Raw genomic sequence first — 17,367 nt, 5'->3', positions numbered from 1 at the left:
GGTAACTTGCGTTACCTAAAAAAAAGTGATCGCGGCAATAATGATTATAAAAAAAAAATACGCTTACTAATTTTTATATTTATTGCTACAAACAATTCATGTTTAATTTAGCAGGTCAAGACTCAAGTATGGTGGTATGGACGTATGGAGATTTGCATCGCGGACAGCATCATCAGAACCGCGCCGATTTTCGTTTCTATGGAGATCTCGTGTGTTTTGTTTGGATGAGTGTGCGCTTTCTTCGAAATCTACAGGCTATGCAAGGTTCACGCCGTGGTTAGCTTCTTCCCCAGTTAGTTTTTAATCGGCATCTGAATCATCTCTTTCTACGACATACGATGTCTGGAATACAAACGTGAGTCCCTACGAAGGCATGGTACTAATGGTACCGTGCATTGCAGTTACTCGATGGCGTTCCTGAGATCAAAATGTGAGAGCTTTCGTTCTCTCTTATCGTGAACGTAGCATTCTGCGGGAGCGAGCGCGCCAGAGGAGGAGGAGGCCATCTGAGGGTGAGCAAGAGTTGGGTGACCACAAAAAAGAGGTGCGTACGACTTTTTGTTTTAAAAGCATTGGGCCACCTCTGTCGGTTTTCGTATCCGCACATGTAGTCTCGATGACGTCGCACTTTGGCGCTGTGACGTCATCCCGAATACCACGAAACGTCTTACGTCACGTGTCACTGCCGTCGGGTGACACGATTACGTGACGTCGCGAAGTCATGTCACGCGCCACTGACGTCGTGGTGCCATGATGTGGCCTAATGTATCACATGGTTGCGTGACTTAGGGCAGGGCCGGCCCTAGGGGTGGGCGACCTGTGCGGTCGCCCAGGGCGCCATCAATAGGGGGGCGCCCCCGAGCCCCCCCTTTTGAGATTATTTTAGCTTTCTTTATTTATTTGAACACAGCGCCCTTCGTTTTTGGAATGCGGTTATCGTCTGACGAAACGCTCATGTTGGGCTATTACTCACATGTTTACTAACAACGTGATGTCATACCTAGTAGATAGGGGAGTGAAAAAAAAAAGGGGCGAGGGGGGGGGGGGGGCGCCACGGCCGGAGGTCGCCCAGGGAGCTTGATGGTGTAAGGCCGGGCCTGACTTTGGGTGACAATAGGGAATTGTAGTAGACCGTTTTTCTCCTTCGCTACGGTATCCCCGAAGAAAACGCCGAAGCTGCGCTTGCGCGCCGCCAGCCTTCTCTGCATGGTTAGAGGTCTTGTGGCGGATTACGGAGCGCTATCCGGGTGCTTAGCGGGCTGCAGAAACGGTCTACTACAATTCCCCAATGACGTGACATCACGTCACGTAGCACCACGACGTCACGTGACATATTGCATTGTCATGTGACACTACCTGTAGCAGCTTTATATATTACAGCGATCGCTGGGCTCTTCCCACTGCTGGAAATGACGTTTGATGTTGGAGTTGTCGTTGTGGAGCATCCATCATCGATGTTGCCAAATCCTTAAAAAAGATAGCCTGCTGCACACGGGAGTCAAACCTGGGTTCGCTGCGTGCGAAGCGAAGGCGTTACCACTGAGCTACGCCACAGCATTAGCAACCAGATATATACTTAGGGGTTTTGTAGTACCCACTGCACACACTCTCTAAAAAAAAAAAAATTTAAAAGATAGCTGATTACAAAATGTTGTAGCACTGTCAATTCCAAGAGCTCGTGCCAGCAGACACACTTTCACATGCTCCGGAACAAATTAGAAGCAAAAGCGTTTGGAACAAAATGCTCAGATGTCTATTTTGTTTTCATAGTACTCGATGCCCACTACACGTGCTCTCTGGGGGGGAAAAAATAGCCGATAACAAAATGCCGTTGTAGTACTGTCAATGCCAAGAGCTCAAGCCAGGAGAATGCTTTCACGCGCTTCAGAACAGAAAAGGAGCAAAAGTGTTTGGAATTAAATGGTCAGATGCATATTTTGCTCCAAACGTTTTTGTTCATGCACCCCATGGTGCGTGACCGAGCTGCCGATGCCCAACGACTTCACCGTGACGTGTCACAGCTATCGCTGTCACTGTACTGTGGATTAAAACATGACTGCTCACCTTTTTACAAAAATTTCGAGTCCTTCAGTGGCTTCCTTACTGTGCCTGCAAAAGAAGGAGTGCGAAGGAGTACAAATGCTACACATTTAGGATGCCTTAGGAAATAGCAGAGTCAGCCAGTTTTAATGTGAAACATTCTTTGGCTATGTGTTTGGCATTTCGTAAAAGCATGGCCGCGAGGCTCGACAGGGGGGGGGGGGGGGGAGGTGAAGGAAGGAAGAGAGGGAGAAAGGAAGAGGCCATCACAGTAAAAAACATTTGCACCAGGCAGGAATCAAGTCTAGACCATTTAGATCAGTGGTTTTCAAATGGTGGTCCGCAGATCCGTGAGTTCTAGGGGTCTGCTAAGCCCTGCCTTATCAGTGAGGCCCTGCAATAAAAGTTGTCTTTTCTTAGAGTGAGAAGAAACATTCCAATTTTTAAGTGAGTTTTCTTGCCTGTATGTCAATTAGAGAAGTCTACTTCACACTAGTCCTTAGTTATATCCATTAATTAAATCCTTGTCATAATTAAACTATACCTTTTCTTCCTCTTGCCACAAATGGGGATTCCCATCATTTCCGCCAATTTACAAGAGGTCCGCGAAACATCAGTGGTTGAGAACCACTGGTTTAGATTATTAAGCGAGTGTCTTTCCAGCATGTCACGACACATTGCCATGAGTTGAGGTGCCATTTGGCGGGAAAGCCTTGCGTGGCATCTGCTCTGCATCCGGCAGATAGCAACTTGACACCGTGTCACATGTTTTTAAAACCTGTTTTAACGCCGGTATCTCCATTCCATGTATTGCTGTCGAGTGTACATGCCATGCATTAAGCCAGTCACTAAACTAACCGATGAAGAGCACTGAGAGCATAGACGCCACACATTTCACATGCAATAGAATCGCCCAGCGAATCTGCTACACATTTTTTCCCCCCTTTTCTCCGAAACGTCACAACCTAGAACTGTCGTGCCATTCCATTCCAGAGTGTGGTCCACTACGACAATGAAGCTTTCACAGACAAAGAGGAGGACATTGTGGCTCCCGTGTCTCCTCTTTCTGAGCGCCCATCGCCCAGACTGCCCCCCATTCCTGTCCCCAGGAAGAAAGCTCCTTCGGGTAAGCGGCAGTGTGAAATTTTCTGGAGATCCAACCCCTGCGCCCCTAGTGGCTAACCTCGGAACTGAACCCATGGGAATAATGATGACGCAGCGCTTGACTGACCTAGCCGAACACTGGGGCTGGTGTTCTCCCGTCGCCGAGGAGGCGCTCTTTTGTAGCCACTCTGGCCTGCGTGAACAATGCAGCATGCATTGTGCACCTGTCCAGCACTTGCTTGGCACAAAGGCCAAAGCTGGTCAAGCTCGCATCCTTCGACGACCGCTTTCAAGAGAGGTCCGGCTTGTCGCGTCCTGCCAGCGTCACTCCGTTTATTGTCAACACAGTGAGAACTCCGTTTATTGTCAACACAGCGAGAAGTTAGTCCGTTTATTGTCAACCCAGCGGGAAGTTAGTCAGTACCCCAATGGGTGTCTGGTGTCTCTGCTGTAGACAAGCAATTTAGTGAGTATGACTGCTAACCTGGGATCTTTAACGTGCATTGTGCAGTAGTGATTACACGAACGGATGCCGATACGGTGCTCATCCGGATTGAAACACACGAGGGTGTGGATCAAAGTCGGGATCTCTGGGTTCTTCAGCGAGAGCTTTTGCTCCATGGTGCTCAGAGCTGCAACATACTTTAACACACTTGGCCACCAAACCCTGCACGTTTTTCTCCTGGGGCCCTAATATACATGGCTACTGCGGTTGGTTGGCACTGCGCCGCTGACCAGTCACAGCAGGCGGCGATGTACCAGTCCCTTCGTCTAGCTTTGACCCGCCATGTAGAGCAGGGCCCCAGAAGAGCTTCGGTTCCCAATTTCATGACGTCGCAGTGCAGGGCGGCAAGCAGGATTGGCTGAACACATCAATGATGATGAGTAGCCAATCCTATGCTTTGCGTCCAGCCGTGCCTACTGACGTCACCGAATTCAGCAGTGATGTGTACCTGTCTTCAAAGAGTGGCTGCCAACTACTTGGTAAATGATTGTACACCGCACGACTCTGCAAGCATGTCTTTCCGATGCCTGGTATCCAGCACGTGCTCGTTGCCCTCCGTCATATTTCGGCTGAGCATGCATGCTCTAGTTTCGTGAGACACCCAAGAGTTGCCAAAGGTAGGAAGCTCTCACTGGAGGCGGGACAGCTAGAGGGCTTCCCAGGTGTTCCAACCCTGTAGGTGACCATAGTGTGATGACAGGTGCTCATTTAGGGCACTAAGCTAAGTGGTAAAATTTGGTGCCCACCAGTACTCCTAAGTCATATGCGAAAAAGGGTAAATGTTATTGTGTTCACGCAAACAATGTCACACAGTGAACATAAGTGATTCCGATTCCAAATGCAGAGGCCAGTACGGGCCCGCCGACACCGAGTTCGTCGGTGAGTCTGAAGCCATTGAGTGCGAGCAAAGAGAGGATTCGTCACCGGCTCCGCCTTCAGGTTGGTCCGTCTATATTTTGTAAAACCTTGCCCGTGCTCCACTGTAGAAGTCTGGTACATATGGACCACGGTGTAAGATATATAGGTGAGGACACACAGCACGGCAAACGCTACAATGCGGTCGACCAGATAAAGTCCCATTGGCGAGTGGCCAAGTAGCCCCAGCCGACAGCTTGTCGGCCTTCCAGACGGCACAGCTGAGAAAAAAAGAAACAAACAAAGTATGAAACTCTTTTTGTTCGGAGTGTCTGCTCTTATCTTGAAGGACGCTGGCTTGAGCACCGCGCCAGACATCTCTCCGCTTCAACGCGTTTATAAAACTGTTATTGCTGCCATTGAGGGACAACACTAGGGTCAGCGACAAAGCAGCGTCTAAGCAACACGTGTAGTGCAAGTACCAAATTCTACATGACGTGGGGTGCCCAGAAAACAATAATAAAGCACAAGCATGTCTCCCATAAAGAAGCATGGGAAACCAAGCCTGCGACGTACTGCCACTAGCCGCATACCGAGGAGTCGTTTGGTGGCGCCGCTTGCCACCAAGGCGAGGAGAGGACTTTGTCTGGCAGCTGGGACGCGTGCAGTGTACACACCTATATCCTGTGTATCTTACACCATGATATGGACATTTGTACAATTTATCCTTTCATCTCCAGGAGTTTTTGAAGTACATATACTGATGCCCACACCTAAAATTTTGTACAGGTGGAGAAGGGACAGTTTCAGCTGTATTAAGTATGTCTAAGTTATTTCTGAATAATTTAAATAAGAAATGGACGGATTGTTTCGCCGTTCTGAAACAATATCACACCCGTTAGAGGTGGTCGTGTAGTGTTTGGTAAAATCAAGGAGAAGCAGAGCTGGTTTCAGATCATTGCTACTTTTTAGCGGTCTGCATCAATAAGACAGATTACTTTGCAAGAACAGGAAAATGCACTCACAATCACCAGTAGAATCCAGGTAAGATTCCACAATCTGAACTTCTCCAACAAGCTGCAGTTATCTCGAATAATTTGATGGTGACAAAGAGACGTTTTTGTGCATGGTTGAAACCGTACTTGACCTTCCCATTTTGTTTTTTCTAAATCTGGTGGCTTCGCTTCATCTGCGGCTTCCTAGACACCCTGAAGTTCTTTGATGCTGATGCAGTCTGAGTAGCTTCATCTTCACCTATTTCATGTGGCTCAGCATGTCACTGAAACAAAAGGGGCATCTGCGGCGGCTGTAATTTGAGCATACTGAAAGTGCCAACATGCAAGGAACAAACACAGTTCTCGGTGAACGTTATTCTTGTTTCAAAACAGCGAAGAAACGCTGAGCAACGCAGAAGCATCACCGTGGAAGACCCCCAACCCTTGGTGCTCCCACGTGCGGCCCACGAGCAGGTAGGTATCTGCCGCTCACAGATACGTTACTTTGGAGTAATTTAATGCACCATAGATGGAGGCAGCTGAGCATTCTAGATCTGACTGTCATTTTAAACCTGTAAAGGTCGACATGAACGAAGACGTTCTGCAAGATGCGCTACGAAGACGCCATGAGGCACTTTCGAAGTGGAAGACGAGTGCCTCTTTGGCATTGCGGCAGGTAAAAATGCTTCACCACTTTCATTCTTCTACATTATCTTTTGTATAAAATCTGTGTATGGAACCTCTGCCTCCACATTTGTGCTGACAGAGGTCATTTTTGTTCTCACCACAGCCATGTCTCGTTATTAGGAATCCTATTAGTTGTAGTATGGATACCCCTCTACATAGACAACAGTTTCATGGGTGAACTGGGTAAATGTATGCATTTTTGTCTCGTCATCATGGACAACTCACATTATGAATGAATATAGACCCTTTCCGAAATTCAGTCTGGCCACTTTGATCACTATCATCATCAGTGAAACGGCATCTGCGCCATACCAATGGCGGCCTCCTAATGACTGTTAAAAAAAGACGTTGAAGATGCTCCTAAGCGGATCTTGCGAGGTCTGTACATTCGGGGGGTCAGTACGACGCGACGTAGTAAATGGAACGCAAGAGCTACGTAAGCGTTTATTTCTAATAACTCAGATTCAGTTAATCTGTGTGCGGCACACAATCTGCTTTAAAGCACTTTGGTGTATAAAATTTTCTCGAGGCATCTGAGTGGGTTGGAGCTTTGTTCTGAATGCAGGTTCTTGGTCACTGTCGAACTGAAAGTGGTCGAGAAAGAACTCACTAAACAATTCCTCGCGTGCTGTGTACTTGCGAAAGTGACGGTGCCGATACAAGTTCATTTCCGCCATTGATATGGCAAAACCTAAACTGCTTTACAAACCACCAGATGGCACTGAATTTCGGAAAAGGTCTATTGGGTGGAATAAAGGTGTCCATATTAACGATCGAGACATGACTGTATGAATAAATTTGCACAATTCACTAGAACAAAATCTTTTTATACTGTCTATAATAAGTTCAATTAGCAATAAAAAAAGATTTTTACTGCATTAGTCTTTTGATTGTATTTCAAATGTTCAAAAGTATGTCAAACATCCATATCAGTATCGCAAGTTTCTGAGAACAGCACTTAAAATGCCTGTAACAATATTACGAATTTATCGGAAATGTTTTGTACTGTATTCCTCATACAGTGGAACACTATCTATGTTTAGCAGTAAACAGTTTTAAAGAAACTATTTGCTTCATCAGTATATATATGCAGAAAAATTTTGACATGGGAAAAAGTATTCTTTCGTACAATCACCTTGGGAGTTAGAGCTACTATATTTCATTGCACCCTAACCTCTTAACTGGCGAGCACCTCTTTGGAAGTGCTTCAGGTTTGACCTTTACACGGAACTAGTGTGCCCTTAAATGGGTGCAAACTTTTAATGGACGTTATACCATATATTGAGCACAATTTTAGACAAGTTTAATTGAGTTGCATTTCCCGGGTGGCAACATAACAAAATTGCATTGATGGAAAATATTTCTGTTCTTGCTCTTGTTCTGGATCTTCCATGCTCGGAAGCAGCACAAAGCGTCACTTGAGTGAAGTGACGACAGTGACTCAGACAACAAGTAGACCATGCTTAGTGACAGCAAAACCTCTTCACTCGACGATCACAATGACTGAAGAAGACCTGGGCGACGTGCTGACAGCAATCATGTATGCATCCTCTATGTTGCCGTAGCAAGGCAGCGAAACCTCGAGAGCACGCTTTCTTTATCGAGCAAAACATGCTGAGAACAAGAAGAGGCAATGTGTTATTCCTTTCCATAAATGTAAAAAAAAAAAAATGAAAATTTTTGGGGGAGTACGGTACGCAGGTACTCCCCAAGGAATGGTCGCGCACCCACAAAGAAAACTTCCCACTTAAGGGGTTAGGTCCGAGCACAGCTGACACTACAAGCTGACGGGACCAATCGGACAGCATCATAAACGCAACGTCGTGGCATTTGGTACCTTTTTCCACTTGCTGTATCATCTGCTAAACAAATCAAGTGCTGCGAATGCCCGTCAACTTGCACTTTTAGTATGTCTGCATGTCGGTATTTTTATGTATTTGGGCCTTCGACTGCATTCAGACTTACGATGAAACAAAGTAAAGTGTATTGTTTTGCTGACGACTTACTTGTCCTTCGTCCCCGTGCATGAAAAGTCGGAGGAGGCAGCCCAGAGGACGCTAGCCGACGAGTCGGCAGACTTTTTCACCAAGAAGTGGTCGTCGGCTGAAGCACAGCGGCCGGAAACCGACACGGCAATCGGTAATTCCGAGCCGTCGCTGATCGGGTCAAAGCGAGAAGATGGCGACGACAAAGAAGCGATTTCTCCAGATGCAGACGAACCTGCTGCTGCGGAGGACGAAGAAGGTGCGTCGTGTTTTGTTGTGGGGTCAAACCGCCTAGTAATCGAGGTGGCAATGTGGACATGACGGTTCATAGTTGCTAAAATGGGTAAACAGCGTGCAAAGAATGAAGACAAAGTAAGGAACTAAACAGGGACAGGCGTTTGTTCTGCTGAGTTTTTTAATTTTTTGTCTTTGTTTTTCTTGTGCTGTGCACTTTTTTTAGTGTCGAAGCACTAGTCTGAAAACCAGGGAAATGGGTGGCACAATGCTTCATTGAACACAATAAAACATTAATAAACTTTTCTTGAAAAAAAATTTTAACGCAATATTTATATAGAGAGACACATTTTAAGTTGGGGAGTGATTCGGAAATAGATTTCTATTGCAGGCTGTTGACTCCGCAATAGAAGCAGATTTTGGAACTGCTCAAATTAGTCTTGTGACATAAATATTGTGCAAAACTTTTGAAATTTTGGTGTTTCTGGTTCTATCTACAGTCGACGTCCGTTAATTTGACCTTGACGGGACATCCGAAATTGGGTTGAATTATCCGAAAGTCAAATTAAAAGATGCGTGCGAAATTCCGAATATCCAGCGCTTTAGATCAGGGGTGTTAACATTTTCATAATGAGCCGCCGCACACCGTCGCACGGCGGAGGCAATGGCTGCGTATGTCCTTCGCGCATTTGGTGCGGCAGCGACACGGCAACCAGACAACTGGCTTGCCGGTTGTCTGGTTGCCGCAATTGCTTATAGACGGCGGCAGCCTTTCCAGCCTTTCCACTCTGGCTTGCCAACTTGTGGCCAGCCATTACTTCATTCCCACCATAGTACAGCTTCGCTGGTTTTCCTTCTTCAGGAGCCGAAAGTTTGTTCTATAGAAATGTATAGGTTTTCCCCAGAACCTTTGAACAGGGTTGAATTAAACAATAGGTCGAATTAATGCAAGTCGACTGTAGCATGCTTCTCTGTGGGCTAGGCTCAAGAAAAGGTTAAGAGATCCCTTTATAGACGCTTTGCAGCAGCTGTGCATGGACGCCGCCATAACTGACCTTCAGTTTTTGCTTCCTCTTATTTCGTTTATTTCACTTCATCATTACCATAGCAGGCCAGGTTATTGCCATATTAGATTCAACTGTGTCCTTTTCTAAAGCATCGGCCTTTGTAGAGGATTGTCAACGACCGTTTCAGTTGCTCGGCATCTCGGTAAGACAAGAGAAGGTCAGCAATGGCGGCTGTAATATGGCGCGTGTGTAAAGCGTCTATAACTTTTGGACATTAGATTTTCAGCTGTTTCCTTGCAAGCTCATCATACGCTCACAATCGCTACGTGCAATAGCTAAACTTGTAAGTGCCAATCGGAAGCCCAGTTATTCACAAAACGTCCTATTCACAATGTCGCCGGTTTTTCGTTTTCGAACAAGTGAGCTCTCCTCCATCTGCAACTTCTTCGTCGTGCAGCGGCGCACAAAAGGAAACCAACTTTCCGGGGCACCCCGAATGCATGGATATCTGTCAAGTCTTGAACCTATCCATGCCCCCCAGTTTGCCATTTTATAGCCAAAATATGTACAACTACCATATGTTTTGGTGTACGAGTTTTGATTTTTATCCCAATGTTCCGGAGGTGCATCTTATACAACGATGTGACTTATTTGCACATTTTTGTAAGTCCAGACCTAATTAACCTTGTGAATTTTCTGGGCGTGGTTATATTTCTCTTTAATTGCGGGAATATTGAGACTGGCTCTAGCTTCCGCATGTTTCGAGATCACAGTACACATTTATATTGGGGCTAACCAATGCAGTATTACCGACCATACAAAAAAGTGCGACTTATATGTCAACTTCTCTGTGAAAACAGTTGTTTAAAGGGGGCAGAACTTACAGACTGGAATATATGGTACACTTGAAAAGCGGGATTATGTTTAAGGGGCACTGGCAGGGTATTTATACTTGCCAAGGTTTTTATTTGTACATGACATATGAGAGCCGAACTACCCAGAGCACAATTTGCGGCTCGAAATTCGTTTTCTTTCCGCCTGAAAACCGCCGATCAAGACCTGGCCGTTTTGAGTCACGCTCACTCTTCTCCGTGGTTATGTGCCATTTTCTATGCTTTAGACACAACCACCAAAGATAATCAACGTAATGCGTCATCGAATGCATACACTCAATACTAAAAATAGACTGAAAATATGACACCCAAATACGTTGATTGAAAAAAAAAAAAAAAGAGTTGCACAGCAACATGATTTTTGGTAACTTTCTCCTCCTTTATATTTCTTCTTCCTCCCCAGTTCGGTTTCGGTTTCGGGCAGTTCAGTTTTTTTTTACTTTGTTAAAAATATGTGACGCTGATATTGATTGAGTAGTCTTCTGACATCATAATGGATCGCTGGCAAAAAATAAAAAGCAATTTATGGGGGGTGTCAGTGTCCTTTTAACAGTGTTCTCGTTTCCTTCCCAAGATGACGACCTCTTGAGCGCCGACCATTATGTGCAAGAAGAGAAACTGATGTACAAGATGGTAAAGCCAACCTTTGTGCCATTGGATGAGAGAAAGCTGAATGAGTCTTTGATCTACCATGTGCCTTCTGCAAGAAAAGGTTTGTGCCTAACTGAATGTATTTGAATCCTTAACACTTTCAGCCCTGGCTCATTTGAGATATTTTTTAAATGTAAAATAAACGAAGACAGATAACGAGATCTCTAATGAACCGTGCATACAACCACTCTATTGTTTTAATGTATTCACTAAAGTTGCATGAGCACTAAGAAGCCAGGACCTATTGTGTGAGTACATGGCTGAGAGGAGAGCCAACTGGAAACGTCACTCACCGTCTACTTTTGACTCATCCTCGCACCTTTGGCAAATAACTTTTTACATTTGGCAGGACACTCACCACAACAGATGAATATTTCTGTCCAGGATATCTGTGTGCGACTGTGCTTCAGTCTGCAGATTAACACTCAACACTTTAATTTCGGTTTCGTCTAATGGTGCCAGCTTTGAACGCATCACATTGACGTTTCGACAAATGCAAGTGTGTGGCCTTCGTCTCTTTGTTTCGTTCAGTGTCTCTGTCAACGAAGGAAGTAGACTACCATGCTGACAGCGGGGAGCCTGGGGACGAAGTGAACTTACAACCGAGCAGGACGCTTCCTTTTTCTCGATTTGGGGCCAACCAGATGGAAAACAGATTAGTGATGCACAATGTGAGCATGTTACCACCTCTTATAGCTGACTTTTTCAACAAAGAATCTGTATAGGCTAAAAAACAAAATGCCCTACAAATGCCTTGTAGGTGCAACAAGAAAGAGTAAGACAGCGTTCTGGCATGTGAGCGTTTTTGAAAATAAAAGTTTGAGTATTGCAGTGCAAAAGTTTGATTTGTTTTATGTGTTAATCCTTTATTTTAGTCTCCTTACCTTGTGCATGCACACTAGCGTGCATATCGTATTACCTGGAATAATGTTTTCATGGTTTGTTTTCTGTATGAGCTCTGTTAAGAATATCATTGCATTATATATCACTTGGTTGATGCAAAAAATAAAGAAGTGCAAGTTCATTTTGGTACTAGTTAAACAAAAATTTAGTCTTGTGCTCCTCATGTAGAAAGTTTGAATGGCAGTCAACTTGTTCCAGCTTGGGAGATTTTTGAAATTTGATATTTTTACACCATCTCTATTGACCCCCATATCTGCAGAATTTGCCACAAATTATAGATAAATTAGTTATGTAAAACAGAAATAATAAAAGTATGCCTGGTGTGCCACTTACATTGTTCTTTGTCCATTGAACACTTCACTGTTGTCATCATATCTTATTTCAGGAACTGTACTGGTTTGACTCCAGTGGTAACATCAGCTCCGTGGAAAATTTCCTGAATGAACGTCCCTCCCGTTTGCCAAGTTACAGTGACACCGAAAACATGTTTCATGTGAGATACTCGAAGGTGGGTCACTCCAGTGCTTGCATGCTGTACTCTTAATTGGAAATCAAGATTTAGTAGTCTGCACGGCACTTTATGTAGTATTATCTCGGGAGGCATTTTTAGTTTTAACACAGAATGTGTTGTATGGCTGACACCTAAAGATTCCCGGTTAGGTACCTGCAACAGAAGTTGGCAGACCGACCGCCAGCCGAACGCTGGCGCAGCGCTAGTTTCCTCCTTTGTGCTGTCCAACATTTTACCGTATATTGGTACCTCCAATGTCCACCAACCTTGAACAGCATTTAGCGAAGACAACATCCACAAAGCACAAAGCCCTACTTTAAACAGATATTGTTTTGATAAAACAAAAAACGTCATTATGTTGCATATAATTTACAATATATTGGGACACTAACTTACGTGCAAAAAACTGCGCTATCCGAGAAAACATGTGTTTGAAGACTCCAATATTGGTCATTCCCCAGGCGCGCACACGCGCTCTCGTGACGCGCGCTTTAATGGCACGCGCTCTCCTGTCGCGTGCTCTCCCGTCGAGCGCTCTGGTATCGCGGCGCTCTGCTGTCGTGCGCTCTCGTGTCGCGGCGCTCTCCTGTCGCGCGCTCTTCCGTCGGCGCTCTCCCGTCAAGCGCTCTGGTATCGCGGCGCTCTGCTGTCGTGCGCTCTCGTGTCGCGGCGCTCTCCTGTCGCGCGCTCTTCCGTCGGCGCTCTCGTGTCGTGTGCTCTCGTGGCGCCCTTCCCTTATGAGACCAGTCACTGAGCTGCATGTGTGTGGAAAAAAAAAGTAATAAAGGAAACGGATTAAATGAGGGATGGCTTCCCACAGGCCGTACTGTATACAGTAAAACCTCGTTGATACGTTCCGCAGCTTTTACGTTTTCCCGGCTTTTACGTTCAAAACCGCGGGCCCCAGCCGCCCAAGGGCCTTCTTGTCTTTTTATGTTTTCCCGGATTATACTTTTTCTTCCAGCGGTCCCCTGAGAAACGTATCAACGAGGTTCTGCTGTACATATGTATATCACATTGTGCCACCTTGTCCCTTTTTACAGCTTTTCGACTTCGTGCAGATTGTCCAGTGTTCATTTTGATCACTTCTCCGGGGATTCTTTCTAGGCTTCCGTCTATAATCCATACAACTGCGATGCGGAGCAATACATGGAACTGGAGATAGAAGTCTCGTCCCTCAAGTTTCACCACCATCCGTTGTTCAGCAGGGAACACGTGCTGGCAAGCAACCTGAGTACCCTCTACGAGAGCTACACCCTCTTAGTTCTCGGCATCGAACACTCCAACGACAAAGAAAAGGTAAGTTCCTAGGCCGCCTTTTTGTCAAGGGCTAACCCCGAAGCATCTACAAGGTCATGTGTAGTCCGGCTAAACTGGTCCCCCGAGAACTTGGGTGCTGCAGAGATGAAGTGGATGTGTGTAATATTTTCCCTGGGTTAGCATGGACCCCAAATGAGAGAAAAGGGGGACAATTGACTGACAGCCGATCGTCTGAGTCCGAGCGTGAAAGCTCCTTTAGCCAAGCGTCCCAGGGAGAAGTTGTGCCAAAGCTCGATGAATGGCAGCTTACCCAGTAATGACACAGACCCGGTGGCTGGAACCAGTGGGTCTGGAAGATCGGCCACGCCGGGACAAAGAAAGAGATAACCAACTCGACGGTGCAAGGTGCTGGACGGTTTTGAACAGCCAATGCCACAACGTCGAATTCTTTGGCGATTTTGGAGTTGGGCCGGCCACTTTTCTCAAGCTCGCAGGACCAAGCCATTTTCGATAAACGCTACCAACCTCCCATACGATATACGTCTGTGTGTAGTACGCTGCAGGCGCACTCGCGCAAGCGCACGCGTTGGGGGCTCCCAAAAAGATGATCTCCGACAAAAGTCGGGCGCGGGCGCCGTGAGTAGTGTCAGAACTTTGACGCTGCTCCTGCTGCTCCCTGTCCACGTTCCCACGTCGACGCATCGGCATCGGATGCGGCGCTGTGCGAGCTCTGCCCTCCGTCACCTGTTTACTCCATTTCCCCAGTTTACTATTTGGCTCGGTGGAGAAGGGGGAGGGAATTGAAGGGTCTCCGTGCTCTTCCTTGTAGGCTGGCCTGCCTTTAGCCTGCGGCATTCGTAATAAGCGTGGTCGGCTGCCGATACACTTATAATAATCCGGTTAAAAATGCGTGCATCTCGTTCAGGACCACAGTAAACTTCAGTAAAAGCGATAATCCGGAAAAGGCGATTTCAGTTAAACGAGGGATTATTGTATACTATATATATTTCTCTCTCAAATTCTTTGCCATGGTGTATCGCAAAATCAAAGTACCTCAAGAGCTGCGCTCTAATTTCGCATTACAGAGAAGCGTAAACGTCTGTATTTACATCGAAAAATTTCTTGAGAGGCGTTCCACAGTCTGCTTTGCAAGCTGTTCTTGAATGCAGGTAATGGGCCTGAGAATACCTAGTTTAATTGCAAATCTAACTTGACAGGCGTGTCTTGAGTGGTGAATTTATACTAAAAAGAAAGTTTGCATCCGGAAGTAAAACTTGCGAGACCTTGCCCTCCAAAATTTGTGCATCCATACATAAACTGAAAAGCATGGTTTTTGACTGATGAATTCAGTGCTTTTCTTTTTTAGATCAAAAGATTACACGAAGAGCTGGAAAAAATGGATGCCGACACTGAAATGCACGTCATCGCAGCCTTCAAGAAGAAGTTGATGCAATTGGTGTAAGTGCAGTACTAAACTCCATTCTCCGCTAAGCTGATGGGGTTATGGTAGCCGCTATGTGCTCGCCACACCAGTCGATTGCCCATCCTTTATTGCCCGACCCTGAGCAGAAAGCCTGATCATATGGTGCAAGAGAGACAATTGATTGCTCCAACTAGCTCCAACTAGCACATAGCTTTCATTACCCTGTCAACTTAGATGTGAATAGAGTGTGGTACCAGAGCTGCATAAAAATCTTACTTGGCTTCATTAGCTTGGCTTTAAATTTGCAGTGAAACGGTGGTAGTTGTCAAGGAAGTGAAAACAGAATCCCTGTGTGAGTTTGCTAGTGTTTAGTTGTCTGTCTTTGCAATAAGCCAGTATTGTAACCATGTTCTCCTTTTATTGTATTTTTTATAATAAATGTTTGCTTTGAATAGTTTGTTAAAGTTTCTTGTAGCATGCATCGAGGTGCTTTTGTTTTTGTGTTTGTGTGATTTTCGTGCCACTGCCTCGCATGGGGGCGTTGGATCTCTTTTTTTTTTTTCACTATTTCGTCATAGTTACGGTATTTCCTTGAAACAAACAACACAGCAGTTTTTTTTAGTTTCCTTAGTCATGAGGATTCATCACAAAATTATACCGGGATGTTGAAGCTTGAACGTCACAATTATGGTTTGTTTATCGTATCTATACCTCGTCTGCTCAATTTTAGTTGGAAGACATGTGCGAGTTTGTCTCGGGTTGTCGTGCCTTTTGTTCTTGAAACCACCAGTGCATTGAAATTAAATCGATTCTGCAGTCTAGGACGCTGAATGGGCTCATCACCCGGAGATACATTCTGGGCACCGTGACCTGAATGAGTAACTCGGCTCCTTTGACTTCCAGTGATTCGCGGAAACTCAGAGACCAGAAAGAGAAGAGCCTGGGAGAAGTTCTTGACAAAATGTCCCAAGTCTGGGAAGAGATAGAGAATCTCAGGAGATCTCAAGGCTACACAGTGACTGAAGTCACGTTGAGGCACAGCAGGTAAATGTCAAATCAGTGATGAGGGCAAACTTTACGTGAATCGCAATCTTAAAGAGAGGCTAGGTCCGCAATAACAAAAAGTATTGAAACTGGCTCACTATATCGTTGCAACGGATTAAGTAAAGTAGCAACTGCACCCAGATTTGACTCTCCTTCATTGGAAACAGGTTAAAATGTTTAATCAAAACACAGAGGTAGTCAAAGCTGGTAACAAAAACTTGAAAAGGTGATCTCTCGGAAGCTTCAGAACGGCAGTTGATGTTTCATTGTTTTCTAATTTTGCAGAGAGACTTTCACTAGGTTCCTTTTTGAATGCCAAGTCCACTTCAAACTATTTTTTAGTTGTAACACCTTTTCGGACTACTAAGTCCTTTTCGAGTTGTATCTTCGAAGCCGAGACAACACCGCTTTCACAAGGTTGCACAAAGATCAAAAGGCGTGAAAAGACATTCTGGCGGGATGGTAGCATAACACAGGCTACGAAAAAGAGTATACATACTCATTGACAGAATGAGAATGCCAAGGCATCTCTTTTCGATGCTCCACCTCCGGCACGCGCTCGTGGCCTTGCTCAGTTCTTTGACTGCGCGTGTGCAATCAAGGATCACAAGACACCGAGGCGTTATCAAAGGTAGGAACCTCCCACTGGAGGCAAGATAGCTGAAGCACCTCCCTGTCCTTTTCATTTCTTTGATGACTGTATAGACAGAGTGCAAAGAAGTGGCAAGGCTCCCAGTAACCTTGTTTAGTTTGGGAGGGCAGGGGTGTGACTCCAAGTCGCGTCGCAGCAAATTTTACGGGGGACGGGAATCGAAATCGACCGGTTCTTGCACGCGCAGATTACGACTCGTTTGTGGGCGAAGCTGATGACTTGTGGTTTTGCCAGAGCATCCGGCGTTTGTGGTTTTTCAGTGAGGATGCAGCAGCCAGCAGTGCCATGTCCAAGCACTTCGAAGATGAGCTCGGCGAAGAGCTTCAAGTTAGGGAAATGGTTCGACGGGTGGAGCTGATGGAATACGATAGGAAGTGGCGCCGTCCCCACACTGCCAAAGTGAGTCGCTTCACCCGTTACAATGTTTCCGCAGTGGCAGCTTTGTTGCAATCACTAAACAGTCGCTTTTGGTCTGCTCAGAAACACTTTGGCCCAAAGCATTGCTTTGCCAAGTCAGGTGCAAGGTTGCTTAATTAAGCTGGAACTTTTTTGGTAGGTTTCCATGTATCAATGCGGACCTGTTTTGTAAGCCACAAAAATTGTGTACTAGAGAAAGGC

General features: G+C 45.6%; 1 protein-coding gene across 1 annotated transcript; it reads left to right on the top strand.

Annotated features, from left to right (window-relative positions):
• Positions 1-139: 139 nt before the first annotated feature.
• Positions 140-17,338, top strand: LOC120841561 (coiled-coil and C2 domain-containing protein 2A-like). The gene is made up of 14 exons (XM_042287039.1): positions 140-355; positions 466-544; positions 3,034-3,166; positions 4,494-4,588; positions 5,893-5,973; positions 6,080-6,175; positions 8,220-8,430; positions 10,880-10,938; positions 12,245-12,367; positions 13,478-13,669; positions 14,997-15,088; positions 15,957-16,097; positions 17,010-17,148; positions 17,306-17,338. The coding sequence occupies exons 1-14, from the start codon at positions 339-341 to the stop codon at positions 17,336-17,338; spliced, it is 1,491 nt and encodes a 496-aa protein (XP_042142973.1). The 5' UTR covers positions 140-338.
• The last annotated feature ends 29 nt before the right edge of the window (positions 17,339-17,367 follow it).

This window comes from Ixodes scapularis, unplaced genomic scaffold, assembly GCF_016920785.2.
Source record: "Ixodes scapularis isolate PalLabHiFi unplaced genomic scaffold, ASM1692078v2 PGA_scaffold8__174_contigs__length_109621045, whole genome shotgun sequence".
NCBI classification, from domain to species: Eukaryota; Metazoa; Arthropoda; class Arachnida; order Ixodida; family Ixodidae; genus Ixodes; species Ixodes scapularis.
This window is presented reverse-complemented; position numbering and strand designations above follow the sequence as displayed.

Excerpts from the sequence above, each read along its gene's own strand:
- LOC120841561 (XM_042287039.1), top strand. Across the intron at positions 3,167-4,493 it reads CAGGAAGAAAGCTCCTTCGG|AGGCCAGTACGGGCCCGCCG; the intron begins GTAAGCGGCAGT and ends TTCCAAATGCAG. Across the intron at positions 16,098-17,009 it reads GTCACGTTGAGGCACAGCAG|TGAGGATGCAGCAGCCAGCA; the intron begins GTAAATGTCAAA and ends GTGGTTTTTCAG.